The 14,668-nt window shown below is 41.3% G+C and overlaps 1 protein-coding gene across 1 annotated transcript in view; it reads left to right on the plus strand.

Annotated features, from left to right (window-relative positions):
- The window catches only part of NEB (nebulin), a 242,927-nt gene that overhangs the window by 175,887 nt on the left and 52,372 nt on the right, over positions 1 to 14,668 (plus strand). The window contains exons 116-125 of the mRNA XM_015410229.1: positions 266 to 370; positions 2,070 to 2,177; positions 3,603 to 3,707; positions 4,616 to 4,720; positions 4,834 to 4,938; positions 5,985 to 6,089; positions 6,180 to 6,290; positions 9,587 to 9,697; positions 11,757 to 11,858; positions 11,984 to 12,088. Coding sequence (XP_015265715.1) covers positions 266 to 370; positions 2,070 to 2,177; positions 3,603 to 3,707; positions 4,616 to 4,720; positions 4,834 to 4,938; positions 5,985 to 6,089; positions 6,180 to 6,290; positions 9,587 to 9,697; positions 11,757 to 11,858; positions 11,984 to 12,088 — 1,062 coding nt within the window. The remainder of the gene's footprint in view (positions 1 to 265; positions 371 to 2,069; positions 2,178 to 3,602; positions 3,708 to 4,615; positions 4,721 to 4,833; positions 4,939 to 5,984; positions 6,090 to 6,179; positions 6,291 to 9,586; positions 9,698 to 11,756; positions 11,859 to 11,983; positions 12,089 to 14,668) is intronic.

Raw genomic sequence — 14,668 nt, forward strand, 5'->3', positions numbered from 1 at the left:
AGAATCCTAATTAAAGGTATTATAAAACCAAAGAATACACAACTCAATAAGCTGTTCCTCAAACGCATCAGCTCATACAACCTCATTAATTTCCATAGGCCTTATGGGCACCTTCTAAAATGTATCACACAATGTGCATATTCATATAGGCAAGCCCCTTGGTTTGAGAGGAGCTGGAAAATTTATAATTTATCATCACTTTTGTGTTTTGTGTGTTTGTGTTGTGTTTCATGCCAGTAACTGTTATGTATTTTTCCATCAATAGTACAAGTACAAAAGGTTATATGAAAAGCAGAAGGACAAGTTTACAAGCATTGTGGATACTCCAGAGCATCTGAGGACAACGAAAGTCAACAAGCAAATCAGTGAGGTATGTATGGAAACTGTAAAAGAGATGGCATTAAGTGTCTTTCTGCACTAATCTCAGAGGGGCAGTCAGGATTTTCAGGGTCAAGTGTATGTGTGAAGAAAAGTTCAAATAGGAGCAACAAATAATACCAGCTTGGTCAGATGCCATTGTACTAATCATCTAGAACAGGAAAAATAAATGAGGTTCTCTACTGACTAGTTAGATGAGAATCCCTAGGCAAATCAGTGGAACCAAGTAATCATTATGTTCCTTCAGTGTGACTGGGTGGGGCATGGGATACCTCCACACGTACTATTTACTTGCGTCTTAGATTTTTAAAGGCAACATTTCTCCAAGAAGCTCAGGGCAGCACAAATGGATTCCCCTCCTCGTAGATTAGGCTGAGAGAGATTGGTTCACCTGAGGACATCCAATGAGTTCATGGTGGAGTGGGGACTTGGACTCAGGTGTCCCCAGCCTTGGCATAACACTCCTTTTTTATTATATAAAAGAAAATCATATGCCTCCATCCAAACCAGCTTACAATAGTAATAAAAACAAAATTAACACAATTAAAGTGCTAATTAAAACAGTGGCTGCATAAAATCCCTAGGATAGCATAAAATAAAATCAGCAGATGAAACAACAGCATAGATGAAAACTCACACAAAAGGGAGGAAGGGGGGAAATAACTTGTGAGCATACTGGTCCATTTCTCACCTAGATCCAGTTCCGCTTCCTTTCCCCCACAGATGGCATTATCACTCACCATCACTCAAAATTTCCAATAACATGGCAGGTGGCTCTCTTGTCTTGATGTCTCCACTCAAGAACCAGCCATCAGGAGCAAAGAAGAACCATCATTTCTCATTCTGTTCCTCTCCTGCTACTGCTGATAGTGGAGCATCTAGCAGTGGCCATGGCTTTATAGCCCAGCCTCGAGCATGCTCACAAATCACCAGTGTCACACTTTTGGGTTAGATGATAGGCACGCCCAGGGGTCATTTCGTAGAAAGAGAGGTGCAGGAGCTCATTAGCATAACTCATTTGCATATGCCACACCCCCTGACATCACCGGAAGTGTGTCAGAAGGCAACACCCACCGCTCAGGCTCCACTGGACTGTTTTGGATTCCTAGCTATTGGGGGGGGGAACGTGCAGATCTGTCCTCACAGAGGAGGGAGAGCTTGTACCTGAATAAAACTTGGTCTTAAAGGTGCCACTGAACTGTTTTGGACCGGGGGCCGGGGGGGGCTCTGCAGCTTACCTGTCTGTTTCTTGCTCTGACTGAGAGCTGCTGGGAGCATGGGGCGGGGCTTGTTGCAGGTGCCCGCCCCCTGGGCTTTACTGCCGGAGCTCCGCTCTTGTGTGCTCCTGCAGGAAATGACCCCTGGGCACGCCATTTCAGTTGCTCGCAAAACTAGCTCCTAACAGGTCTCTTCAGGTGCCAAAGCTAATTTCTCTTGGAGCAAGACAAACACTGAAGTGGAATGGGGGGAAAGATGACAGAGCCTTGGCTGTCTTCTATAGCTGCTATTATTACCTGATACCAGCTGAATAAGCATTGGGGAAGGTACATAGTTTGCCCTATCGAAGTTTATTAAGGCTTTTTATAGATAATAAACGTGTCTGTTTACAGTTTCAGTTTGATTTCCTTTTTCAAAGGAAAATGTTTCTCATAATTACTAGAGATGGTGATCTGGTGCTTTCTTTCTGACAGATCATTTATAAGATGGACCATGTCAAGGCCAGAGCAAAAGGATATACCACAATCCATGACACTCCCATGTTGCTCCATGTACGCAAGGTCAAGGATAGAATAAGTGATGTGAGTAGACCTTGCCTTTTATGCTGTATACAATAACATCTGTAATATACCTTTTTATCTTTTATTTTGTGTTACTATATATTTCTGAATCAGGTTTAGATTGTTTCCATAAGAGCCAGCTTTATCATCAACTCGATAAATCTCATTTTAAATTCAACAGGTAGTGTACTGTTTATAAATGCTGTTGATATTTGCTGCAAAACAGTTCTGAAACTAGAGCTTCAGAATATAGTTCCATGTTGGCTAAATGCTGTTGTATAAATAGAACATCTATTTTCTCTTCCTCCTGCTAGTAATTTTTTTTTTAAAATCTATTGAATTGGGAAGTACGTATTATTACATCTCCTGTAGTTCCTGTGTTAGCAGAGGAATAGCTGAGGCCTTCAAGCTTAACACTCCCTCCATGCTATTAGTCTTACCCCTTCTCTTGCCAGGATAAGTTTGGGAAAGGGAAATTCTGGTAGGCCATAGAAAGTTGGGAGGTAACTTGACATTGCTGGAAATGCAACAAGGATTTCACTCTGAAATAATATTTATGGTCCAGCTTTTTAATTAAGAGAAAATTAATTTGAATAGGTTTGTTTCCAATTGAAGGGGGAAGCTCACATATAACTAGAGGCATCATGTGTATGAATCATCTGAAGTTCAGTATGATGTAACATAATAATCAAATACATCCTACATCCAAGTATACTAGTAAGGCCATCCTAAGCAGATTTAACCCTTCTAAGGCCATTGACTTCAATGGATCCAGAAGGGTACATATCTGTTTAGGATGACACATGTGGAGCTGCGGTGGCTCAAGTGGTTAAGACGCTGAACTGCAGGCAGTGGAAGGTCAGTAGTTCAGCGGTTCAAGACCCGGGTGCCGCAAGACAGGGTGAGCTCCTGTCTCTAGTTCCAGCTCCTGCCAACCTAGCAGTTCGAAAGCAAGAAATTGCAAGTAGATAAATAGGGACCACTTCGGTGGGAAGGTAACAGCGTTCCGTGCGCATTGGTGTTTAGTCATGCCGGCCACATGACCACGGAAACGTCTTCGGACAGCGCTGGCTCTTCGGCTTTGAAACGGAGATGAGCACCGCAACCCTAGAGTCGGATTCGACTGGCTTTCGAGCAAGGGAACCTTTACCTTTACCTATAAATTAATACAGTTTATTCTGATGTTTCTAGACATTGGATCACTCTGAATCTTTGAAAGAAATCCATACATTGATATTGGACTGCAAAAAAACTATAATCAGGGGCCATGTTCACTGGCCATGGTCCATCTAACACTCCTCCTGAATACATTGATGTATGCAAGCAGCAGCTGGGTTTCCACCGTTTCCTACAACACAGTTGTCTGTTGCTGGTTGATTTCTGTTTAACTTTGTTGTTGCAGTCCTTATGTAGATGAAAAACATTGATCTTTTGTTCTTCCAACAGCTGAAATACAAAGAACTTTATCAGCAAAATAAGTCCCACTGCAATGTGGTACCAGATTCTGTCCACATAAAGGCTGCCAAACAGGCCTACAAAGTCAACAGCAATGTGAGTTCAATTTTAGTTCTCTCTTTTGCCTTCCAGGGAAAACAGAGGAGACTGGATGCTAAAGACCTGCTCAACACAGGCCATTTTGAATGCTAATTCTCATATTCTTATGTGGACAGGAGAGTGCAGGCAAGAGACCATTTGACCATTATGTCTTTTGAGGCAGAGAACATAAGAGAGATGTTGTTGATTCCCAGGTCCCAGCTTTCCTAGAGATCCCTGTGCCGCTTAGGAAAATAAGCATTCATTTTTACTCATGGAAACTGAGAGATGCCACCTGAGGCTGCCCACCCACCTGGTTCTTCTAGCCATAGCCCCCACCTCTGCACATTCACCTGCTGCCTCTCATCCCTACCACTTCCACCTGAAGCAGGTCCTTCTCCACTTGAGACCCAGATGTCTTTAAGCACAGCATTGGAAGCAATGCATGACCAATAGGGCTACCTGATCTCTTGTGAGAGTTGTGATCTGCTTTGCTGTCTTAGGCTTATGGCAGAAAGAGGAAGTTTATTGAGCCTCTGATGGACCAAGCCACTAGGTATGTAACTTACAGAGCAATTGTAAGCAGGTGTACTGAGAATCCTAGTCAGATCTGTTCAATGAGGCTTTCAGGAAAGGTTGGGCAGACCCAATAAAACTGCAAGTTCCCAAACCTGGAACTAGCAGTTACTCCATGGACACACTTTGAAAAGAGGCATTATTTTAAACACAGCATTTTACTCTTTTTTGGGGAACATCCCCGGTGTCTTGTGTAGGTGCTGAGAATTTTCTCTTGTAAATCTCCAGGAAGTCTCATACAACAGTATTCCTTGGGGAGAGGAAATAGTAATGGTCTGCAGTATAGATATTCCCATAGTGGCTCTTTGCAAAAGAGAGTGTGATCTATGTTTCTATTTCTGTTTAAATAGCTGGATTACAAGAAGAAATATGAAGCCGCCAAGGCTCACTGGCATTGGACTGTGGACAGACCTGACTTCATCCAAAATGCCAAAACATCTTTGCAACAGAGTGATGTAAGGAAATGAGAAAAAACTGCATTCACTAGCATTATTTCTTAAAGTGGCAAATGATACCATAGCTGGAAATGGCCACACATATATCATCTTTATTGTCCTTTTCTTTCCAGTATGACTACAAGTATGACCTAAAATACTTTAAAGGATGCAAGATCTCCGTAACAGATGACAAAAACACAGTGTTGGCTTTACAGAATGCCATTTTGGCGAGTGATGTGAGTGGTTTTATAACCTTTTATGAAGTTACAAGTCCTGTACATTGGAGGTAAAATTAATTGATGTATAAACTGTAGTGAGTGATAACACTTTCACTCAGGTCACATGGACATTTAGTGCGGGCTTTGCTGCTGATCCCTCGTGCATTAAAGTTTCCTGTTCATATTGGCAAACCCGCCTCCCGCACCGAAGCGGGCTTAGTCCCGCGGTTTCCGGTCTTTTTATCCGCGTTTTCTGACACCTGTTGGAACAGGTGTTTTCCTTGTACTTGCGCTTTGAACGCGCGATTTCGCCTATCTGGACAGCCATCGATCGCAATGGTTGCGATTAGGGCTGTCTGACCGTTTCCTCCACAATGAGATCCCCCCCCCCAGGCTTCTGCCTGAGCCAGGCGGATGAGCAAAGTCCTCTGCAAGGTGCTCCGGGTGACAATAGCAGCTACTGCGGCAGGCTTTGGAAGGGAGGGAAGGTGGAAGAGGAGGCAGTGGTGGCGCAGGGAGCACGAGGCAGCGGTTTCGTGCGCCCTTGGGTTTGGCAGCGGCTGCGGTGGGGGGGAGGGCTTCTGTGGAGCGGACCCTGCTGGGATCTTGGGGCCGTTGGTCTTCTCCAGGCTTTCCCCCTGCTGGGAGAGATTCAGGAAGTGCCGCTGAGTCCTCAAGCTGTCTCCTGGGCCGCCCGGGTGGGCTGGTAGGCAGGCGGGCAGGCAGGCAGGTGGGCGGAGAGAGGGGAAGGATTTTCAGGCGAGCGGGTGGTGGAAAAGAGGGGCCGGCTGCATCTTATCAGCCCGTCCCGAAGAAAAATATTCCTGATTAAATTAAAGTGGGAACAAAGCGGAATTACTGTGCCCGTGTGGCCACAGCATCATAGTATCTTTGTGTTCCTGTTGCAAACCATTTGCAACAAAAAGTACTTTAAGCCTCATTTTTGTAAATATTCTTATTTAAGGTTTCATTCTAGTAAGAGTTACTAAACAATATAAATTGAAACAATTATCCACATTTATGAATGTTGCTTAAAAGTAATATATTTACATCCCACATTCCAGCTAAAATATAAGGAGAAACATAACAAAGAAAGAGGAACTATCCATTCTGTTCCAGATACTCCTCAGATTCTGCTTGCAAAAGCTGTTAGCTCTCTGGTGTCTGAGGTAAAAAATTTTTTTACAATCTTCTGGTTTAAAAATGTTTTCATTCTTGAGAGGTTTGATTGTTGAAATACTTTTACTCTTCATAATTAGAACAAATACAAAGAACATGTAAGGAAGCACCTTCCACATGGATCTTTCACAACATTGCCTGAGACACGTGATACTATTCGCGTTAAAGAAGTAACTAAGAATGTCAGTGAGGTAAGCTACTGCCAGTTTATTCACTTCGCAGGTCGAGTAGATTTTTGTGTTTGTTTTGATTTATTCTCTGTACCTGATTGTTTATCCTTAGCAATTATACCATATGCTAATTGCTACTTGTTTATCAATACTGAAGGGATTAATAACAATATAATTGGTCTCATAATGGAAACTAATCATATTTCTAATGGCTTTGGTGGACAGGTGTGTATATGGAAGCCCAGCATGTGACTTGAAGAAAATGGCTTTAGAAATCCAGTTATACACTGAAAAAAATGGGGAAGATTTGTGACCAATTCAATTAGGAATGCACATCTGATTATGAGGTGCTTTGCAAATTAGGAAGTGACAAACCAGAGGCTTGCAAGGAATCACAAGGGGGATAAACTACAGGAAAATTTTCTCACCCACTGACAGACTGGCCCCTTCTCCCCCTAGTATAAGCACTTAGTGGCTTGAGCAGGCCAATTCACTCATCTCCTTTGTTTTTCTTTCATTTAACTGTCTCTCACCTTCTCTCAACACTCTGAGGGCAATGCACATGCTCAGTCCATCTTTGGATTTTGGGGGGATGAGTTGCCCTTTTAATTAACAAGGTGATATTGCATGCATACATATGATGTCCCTGAAGTCCCTCATATATGCAGAAACCCCAGCCTTGTTTGTGAGTGTATCCTTTTGTTTTGTCCGTGTAATACAACCATAAAGGTTTCTATTCAAGGGAATGATGGATTATATTTAAAAGTGGTAATAATAGTAACAATTTTCTAAAATGAGGTTTAATATAGTATTTTGTTCTTTTTTCCCATTGTAAATAAATAGAAGGTACTGGGACTTCAAATAGCTGATTATGGTTTGTGCCTTAATATTTTCAGAAACTGCAAAAAAATGGCGTGGAGAGAGGTTTAATGATCACTTTATTCTTAATTGGTACTATTTTCTTAAAGAGATCAACCCTTCCTGTTGGTGTTATTCTCATTTGTTTCCAGTTTGGTAGTATATCTTCCCTTTCAATCAAACTAATAGTGTAAATCCTATGCAGAATTACTCCAGTCTAAGGCTGATTTCGCACTAGAGCTGCCTCGATGTTGCACCGCCGTTTGCCCCGATACTCACACCCGAAGCCGCGGGGCTGCATTTGACCCGCGGCTTTGCTCTATTTCCTCTGCAGTTTTGTGATCCTCAAAAAACAGGATCACGAAACTGCGGGGGAATTTGGGCGAGGCCGCGAGTCAAAATGCAGCCCCACAGCTTCGGGTGTGAAATTGACCAATAGTATTGGGGCAAACGGCGGCGCAACATTGAGGCAGCTCTAGTGCGAAAATAATTCTACTAATTTCAGTCTGAGTCCAGTAGCACCTTTAAGATCAACAGAGGATTATTATGCACACAAAGCTTACTGCAGAGAATCTGAGCAGTCAAGCCTTTAGACAGTGTCACCGATGCAACGAACATGAAATTGAGCAAACTTCAGAGGATGGCGGAAGACAGGAGGACCTGGCATGATCTGGTCCATGGGGTCACAAAGAGTCGAATTTGACTGTGCGACTGAACAACAAAAACAACAAACAGATTCTGTGCCTGCAGTATGCACCATTCTTTTTCTCTGGTGTATTTATTCTGCAGCCCAGAATAAATACACCGACCTCTGAATTGCCTTCACGTGACACCTGGTTTGAACCAGGCGGCAGAGAAGGCAGCCCAGCTGGGCTCACTTTGGGTGCGTTCAGACGGGGGATTTACAATGGTATAGGTGCCAGCTGCAATCGGTATACTTACCGGCGTTCACACAGCAAACATTTACACCGTTGTACTCTGCCACTAGGTCCCCAAGTGGTGGTATCCTGAGTACAACAGTTGTAATCGCTGTACCCCCCCCCCGGCTGAACGCTCTCCAACGTTGTACAGCCACTTCCGTTTGGAAGCCTGAGGCTTCCGATTTCCCCCCGCCATTTTTTTTTAAGTATGCGATGTGCACTTGGGCAAAGCTTCGCCCTGAGCGTTTGTTTTAAAAAAAAAAGGCCCTTAGTTTACCGTTCAGAGGAGTCCGGGACTTCAGGGAGGCCAGTTTGGGCTTTAAACTTTAAAGGTAAGTCCTTACCTTTAAAATTTAAATGTAATATGGGGTGTTTTGAGCATGCGCAAAGATCGCCATTCTGTAGATGGCTGCCTATGCGCATGGTCAAACTGAGGTTAAAAAAAAAGCAGCACCAAGTTGCACTTGCTGTGAGGGAGGTAAGTGTGATCGCGTTTCAGCCGGCATAAACTGCACCGGTTCCAACCGGTACAGTTTATGCCGGCTGAAACGCCGCGTCTGAACGCACCCTGTGTGTACGGGGAAACAATGGCTCCTGGCAGGCACAGCTCAGTGCTTCTCCTCCTGCTGCCCAGTTGAAATCAGGTGATGGGAGAGGACAGCCCGGCCAGGCTCGCTTTGTGTTTGGGGGGCTGATGGCTCCCAGCAAGTGCAACTTGGTGCTGCTTCCTCCTGCCACCCAGTTGGAACTGGGCGGTGGGAAAGGACAGCCCAGCTGGGCTTGCTGTGTGTGCAGGGAGCCGATGGTGCCTTCTCATGCTGCCTTCTCATGCCACCTGGTTCAACCTGGGCAGCAGGAGAGGGTAACCCTACAGGGAGTCATTTTTTTTACAAGCAGCATCAGACTAGCAATGGTCTTATATGCTAAACTCATGCCATTTGAAGAAAAAATAAATGTAGGCTAGGGAGTGGCCTACGATGGGTGGGGACAAGGCGGCGGGGGGGGGGAATCCAAGGAAATCGTTATGGTTTTGACTTTCCTTCAATATGGAAGCGAAGCAAGGAAAACCCCAGCACAAACGCACTTTCAGACTGGTGAATGGAAAACGAACTGAATGCTGAGTGGAGGAAACAAAATGCAGAATGAAAAAGAAAACCCAGTGGAGATGCATGGTGAAAGCAAGTGAAAGATAACATGACAACTTACACCCAGAATTAAACTTTGTTGGCCTTAAATGTGCCACTGGAATCAGACTTTTTATATGGCTTCAGACCAACATGGCTACCCCACCTGAATCTATCTATTGATTTCAGTCTGTTTAGACTGGAATAACAATATAGGATGGCACTGTGAAAAAGATAAGATAAGATGACTTAGGAGATAAAGCTAGTTAACCTGAAAAGATATATACACAAATATCCACTAGTTTTCTTTGTATGACAAAGTTGCCATCCATCTTTCTGCAAATGATTGATCTAAATGCATATCTAAATTATATCTTGATTGGAGAATGAGGGACATTCTTTCTGTTCTAAACAGACAAATTACAAAAAGAAGTTTCAGAAGGAGAAAGGCAAGTCCAACTATTCAATCATGCTGGAGCCTCCTGATGTAAAGCATGCAATGGAAGTTGCAAAAAGCCAGAGTAATGTAAGTTTCTTCAGCAGGTACTCCATTCAAAATCCTACATGAACAATTTCTGTAAAGTCTAAGGTCACATTTAAAACCAAAGGTCATACTGGAAGCATCCTGTAAGTCGGAGAGTCATCTGTTTTATGTGCACATGTTATGAAATGGGATTAGAAAATATAAGATTTAAGTATATAGCTTTTTAAAAGTTACCCAGCATTAAAATTAGAAGGACATGACCTAAGCATGGGGTGGCACGCACACATCTGGCATGGAAAAGACAAAATTCATTCTAACTTCCACCAACACATAATAAGAGGATCATTGATCAAAACATGGAACTCTATAAGAGAAAGATATTATATAAGAATTCCAAAATGGGTATCACCTTTAGAGGCATTCATGAAACCCTTGTTAATTGCTAAAAACAATAGAGAAGGTTATGAAGTACTTTTAGAAGAAAACAATGATTTGAAAAGTGAAGATAAGTTGTTACAACAACATATACAATTATCATGTTGGCAATACTTATAATTAAAATCAAGATATGCTAAAGATAAATCCCAAGGTTTCGAAAGTAATAAAAATGAACTTGACAAGATTTGGTTATCTTCCAATGATAAACTTATTCAAAAATTGTATAAATTACAACTAAACGATTATATGTTAGAAGAAGCGATTAACCCGGTAATGACTTTGTGGATAAGAGATACAGGTCATAATATAGAAATGGAGATTTGGAATAAAATATGGAAAACATCTAAAATGATGAAAGCTATTACATATAAGGAAAATATATTTAAGATGTTCTATAGATGGCACTGGACATCTGAAAAAATAGCGAAATGTTATAATAAAAATGATAACAAATGTTGGAAATGTAAAATCAAGGTCGGCACTTATTACCATATGTGGTGGTGTTACTCTAAAACTCAAATGTATTGGCAAAAAATACAGAAAATAGCAGATATTACTGATATAGAAATAAAATTAGAACCAGAATGCTACTTACTTAATATAATACCAGAAGATATGAGATATGTTGATAAATGTCTGATAATTTTAATAATTACATCAGCTAGAATTCTTTTTGCAAAAAAATGGAAATCGGAAGATATTCCCGGGGAAAGAGATAATTGATAAAATTATGAATTTAGCAGAAATTGATAAATTAAATATGTTATTGAAAGATGAAGATGAAAATGTTTATTTAAAGAAATGGTCGAGAGTGTATAAATGGATAGAGGAAAAGATAAGACAATAGACTCGAATTGTATTTGACATGTGGATTTGAATGTACTATATAACTAAGAAAAACTAATAAACACATCTGTAAAAAAAAACTTACCCAGCAGTTTGATGAGTCTTAGACACATGTTGCACCACTATTTTCAAGCCTACTATCAACTTGAAATCTAAAAACAATCTTTATTTTAGTTTTGCACTTGATTGGGCTTCAGAATTCCAATCTGAGGTGCAAATGTGAACGTGTATGAAATAATATATTCAAATGAAAATCCGGCTAAGATTATTGTCCAAGTAGCCTTACCTCTGTTACCACATCACCTAAATGGGCTTTCTGCATGGGGTGCTTTACCTTCTCTCATCCTAAACAGCAGCTCTTATTGGCAAACTTGGGAGAAAGTAACCTGGAACTAGAAAGGCTGTTAAGGTAAAATGGGAGTTGGTGGGAACTTAATACTCTTCCCTCACTCTGCCCCATAGTGCAGCATTACTGTTCCATAGAACAGCTTTTGTTAATCTCCGTGGGAAACAGCAATTATGTTTCACCTAGCCTACATTCTCAGGGCTTCATGAAGGTAGGGGAAGCACTATCCATCTTCTCTGCATACTCTGTCAAAGAGATACACCAACCCTCTTCCAGGGGTCCTTGCAAGCCATGGACAAATCTTCTTATCTAATGATAAGTATTTGCTTATGGCCTGTAAACACTGAGCCCATACTTCATATATCAAACCTCATGGTAAAATTACAATTGGTTTCCATCTCACGCTTGTCTTTTTCTAGTTAGAGAACACTACAAGAATCACTTTTCCATATGTTTCTTTTTACTTATTAGATTCAGTACAAAAAAGATGCAAAATCCAAACTTAATTATACATCTGTGGCAGACCGACCAGACATTAAAAAAGCTTCTCAAGTCTCCAAGCTAGTCAGTGATGTGAGTACATTTCAGAGTTCCTGCTCAGTTCTGTAGCATGTATTTAAATTATTTCAAGATTTAAATTTTAACTTCATTCAAAAGAAGACAAAGTTTTTTGAATGACCTGCATTCCCCCCCCATAGATTCAGTACAAAGCCAAGGCTCGAAGAGAAGCTGGTATGGGAGTCAGCATGCTTGGACGTCCCGATATTGAACTTGCTAAGGAGGTGTCCAGACTTACAAGCCAGGTATGAACAAATGGTCTCCAGAATGTGTGGCAATGTGATTATAAGGCTGTCAAAGAGCAATAACTTAGGAGAGCCAGTGTGGTGTTGGGGTTAAGAGTATCTGAGAGACCTGGGTTCAAATCCACTCTTGTGCCATGGAAGCTTGCTGGGTATTTTGCAAGGAAAGAATCAGCAAGGCACTTCATCCATCCGTGCCCTTCCCCACACCCTAACAGATGGACCTACAGCTGCTGCTTGCCAATAAACACTTGGGAAATCCATTTATGACTCTCCCAGCAAATCATCTAGTTTGCCCTTAGGTTAAGAGCAGAGAAAAGTAATAAAATGAACAATATGAATGACCTTTAGCTCTGCTTAACTTCCTTTGGTAGTAAAATGTAATCATCATTGTAATTTCCCCTAATAGTCTGAAACCATTTTGTGATTTTTTTTCACAGACATGGACCTACTTGAGAATGTTTTTTGTTCAGTTTCTGACAATATGTGAGAAACTTGTTGGTTTTTCAGAAGAAAACCTAGGGGCTCTTTCACACATGTTGAATGATCTGCTTTCAATGCACTTTAGCAATCGTTTACAAGTGGATTTTGCCATTTTGCACAGTAAAATCCAGTGGATTGAAAGCGCATTATTCAGCTATATGTGAAACTGCCCCAGCAAAATTGCTCAATCACTGGAAAAAATGGATTTGTATATAAATAATATGTTTTCTTTCCAATGTATTATCTCATGAATGTTCATTGTTAACTATGCTAATGCTCATTTTTATTCTACAATTTCTACAATGTAGGTGGAAGTATAGGATATTTCTTTATGCTTACCCCTTCCCCCAAATGTGTTCTTTTTTGTTTCAGCATTTTCATCTACTAGTATAGGCTTTTTCTTTTTTGATTCCTCCTGAATGTGGAATAGTTTTAGGCGGTTTCTAATGGGCCTTCCTCCTTCTACTCCCCAAAATAAGGACACCACTTCTTCTCTCTCACTCTGCCTTGCTTTCTCTTGAGGGAGATGTGCAGTTCTAACCTTGCTGTGTTGCTACACTTTGTAGGCTGAATACATCAAAGGACATTTGAGGGGGCACGGTGCTGCATCTTATGATACACCTATGATGAGAACCTTTAAGAAAGCTAATGTCCTAAGTAGTCATGTAAGATGGATGGATTCACTCCTTCTGTGAATGCAAATGCCAGTTTTATGATAATTGCTAGATTTTATAAATTCTTGGCACATGGAAGTAAGCCTAAATTGTGAATGGGATGCATTGTTTTTTTGTGTATCAAAATCTTTGGAATCTGTGATACCTCCCCCCTATTTCTTATGTAAGTTTGTGGTTGGATACTTCTTCATTGGGGAATTTAATAAAATTGTAATAATGCCTTATATCAAAGGAAAGGCTTGAAGCACAAATCTGTCCATATGAATGGGGATTTTGACCAACTCCCCCCTCCCTAATACAGACTCTTACAACATTAGCTGAAATTATGTCACATGGAAATAATAGGGGATATAATTGAGAATGCAATTTCATATAGTGCCTTCATTGTAAAAACTCAAGTGAAAAATGCACTTGAATAAAACTGTGAACCCATTGTGTACCTGTTTTCCAGCTCCATGCACACATACCCTGTGATGATATGGAATTAATCTCTGAGTGAAGGTGGCATTTATTTTATTTGATTTATATCCCACCCTACCCCACAAGCAGCCTCAGGGAGACTCACAACACATAAATATAACAAATTAAAGGGTTTAAACATAATACAATAAAATTAAATTCTAGAGAACTAGTAACAAATCTAAGAAAGATCCATGAGATTGTGTCAGAAAAGGAAACAACCTCAAGTGAGCCCATTTGTAGGCACTTAGACTGACATTTCCCCCACAAGAAGGTGCCACTCACTCAGTTTGGTGATCCTTAATCCATTTTTCTTACTGGCTTAATACATTCTTCTTTCAGGTTGGGAATTTGGCTCAGTGGGCTCTTTAAATGTCTGTAAACCACTGATAGCTTTGTAGGAGTGCTGCTGACATTGGCCATACCTATTATAATGTGGTATTGGCAGATCATATCCTGTTCTATGAAGGGAGGTGGTACTCTTTCATCTCTGCACCTCAACCAACCTGTCCTTAGGAAAATGTTTTTTATGACTCTTTGCTACAGCAATTAGGACATAACAGTCCCAGACAGTTTACACTATATGCAAGCCAGGGGATCCTTGGGCTTATACAATCCCTCCTCCCCTTTCCTTTACATATAGCCAGGCAATGAATGATTCACTGCAGCTTTACAACATTACAACTTTTCACAACTGAAGTGACAGATGAGCATACCAATGAATCAAACAAGAACAGAAAGCTTGGGGAATTTCACATTACCAGTTTTCTCCCGGTTTCAAACCGGGAGTCTTCCGTTTCCAGATGAACCGGTACGGGGCTGCCGTTTCACACACGGCTTGCCCCTACCGGAAAGGAGCCGATTCACAAGCGGTTCGGCGTTTCACACATGCACCGCTTCGTTTTCCCGCCGTTTTCTTCCCATGCGGGCGATCGGGTTTTTTTTTTTTTTTTTTAGGTACGGCTTA

The sequence above is a fragment of the Gekko japonicus genome, unplaced genomic scaffold (genome assembly GCF_001447785.1).
Source record: "Gekko japonicus isolate JY-2015 unplaced genomic scaffold, Gekko_japonicus_V1.1 scaffold1167, whole genome shotgun sequence".
NCBI lineage: Eukaryota > Metazoa > Chordata > Lepidosauria > Squamata > Gekkonidae > Gekko > Gekko japonicus.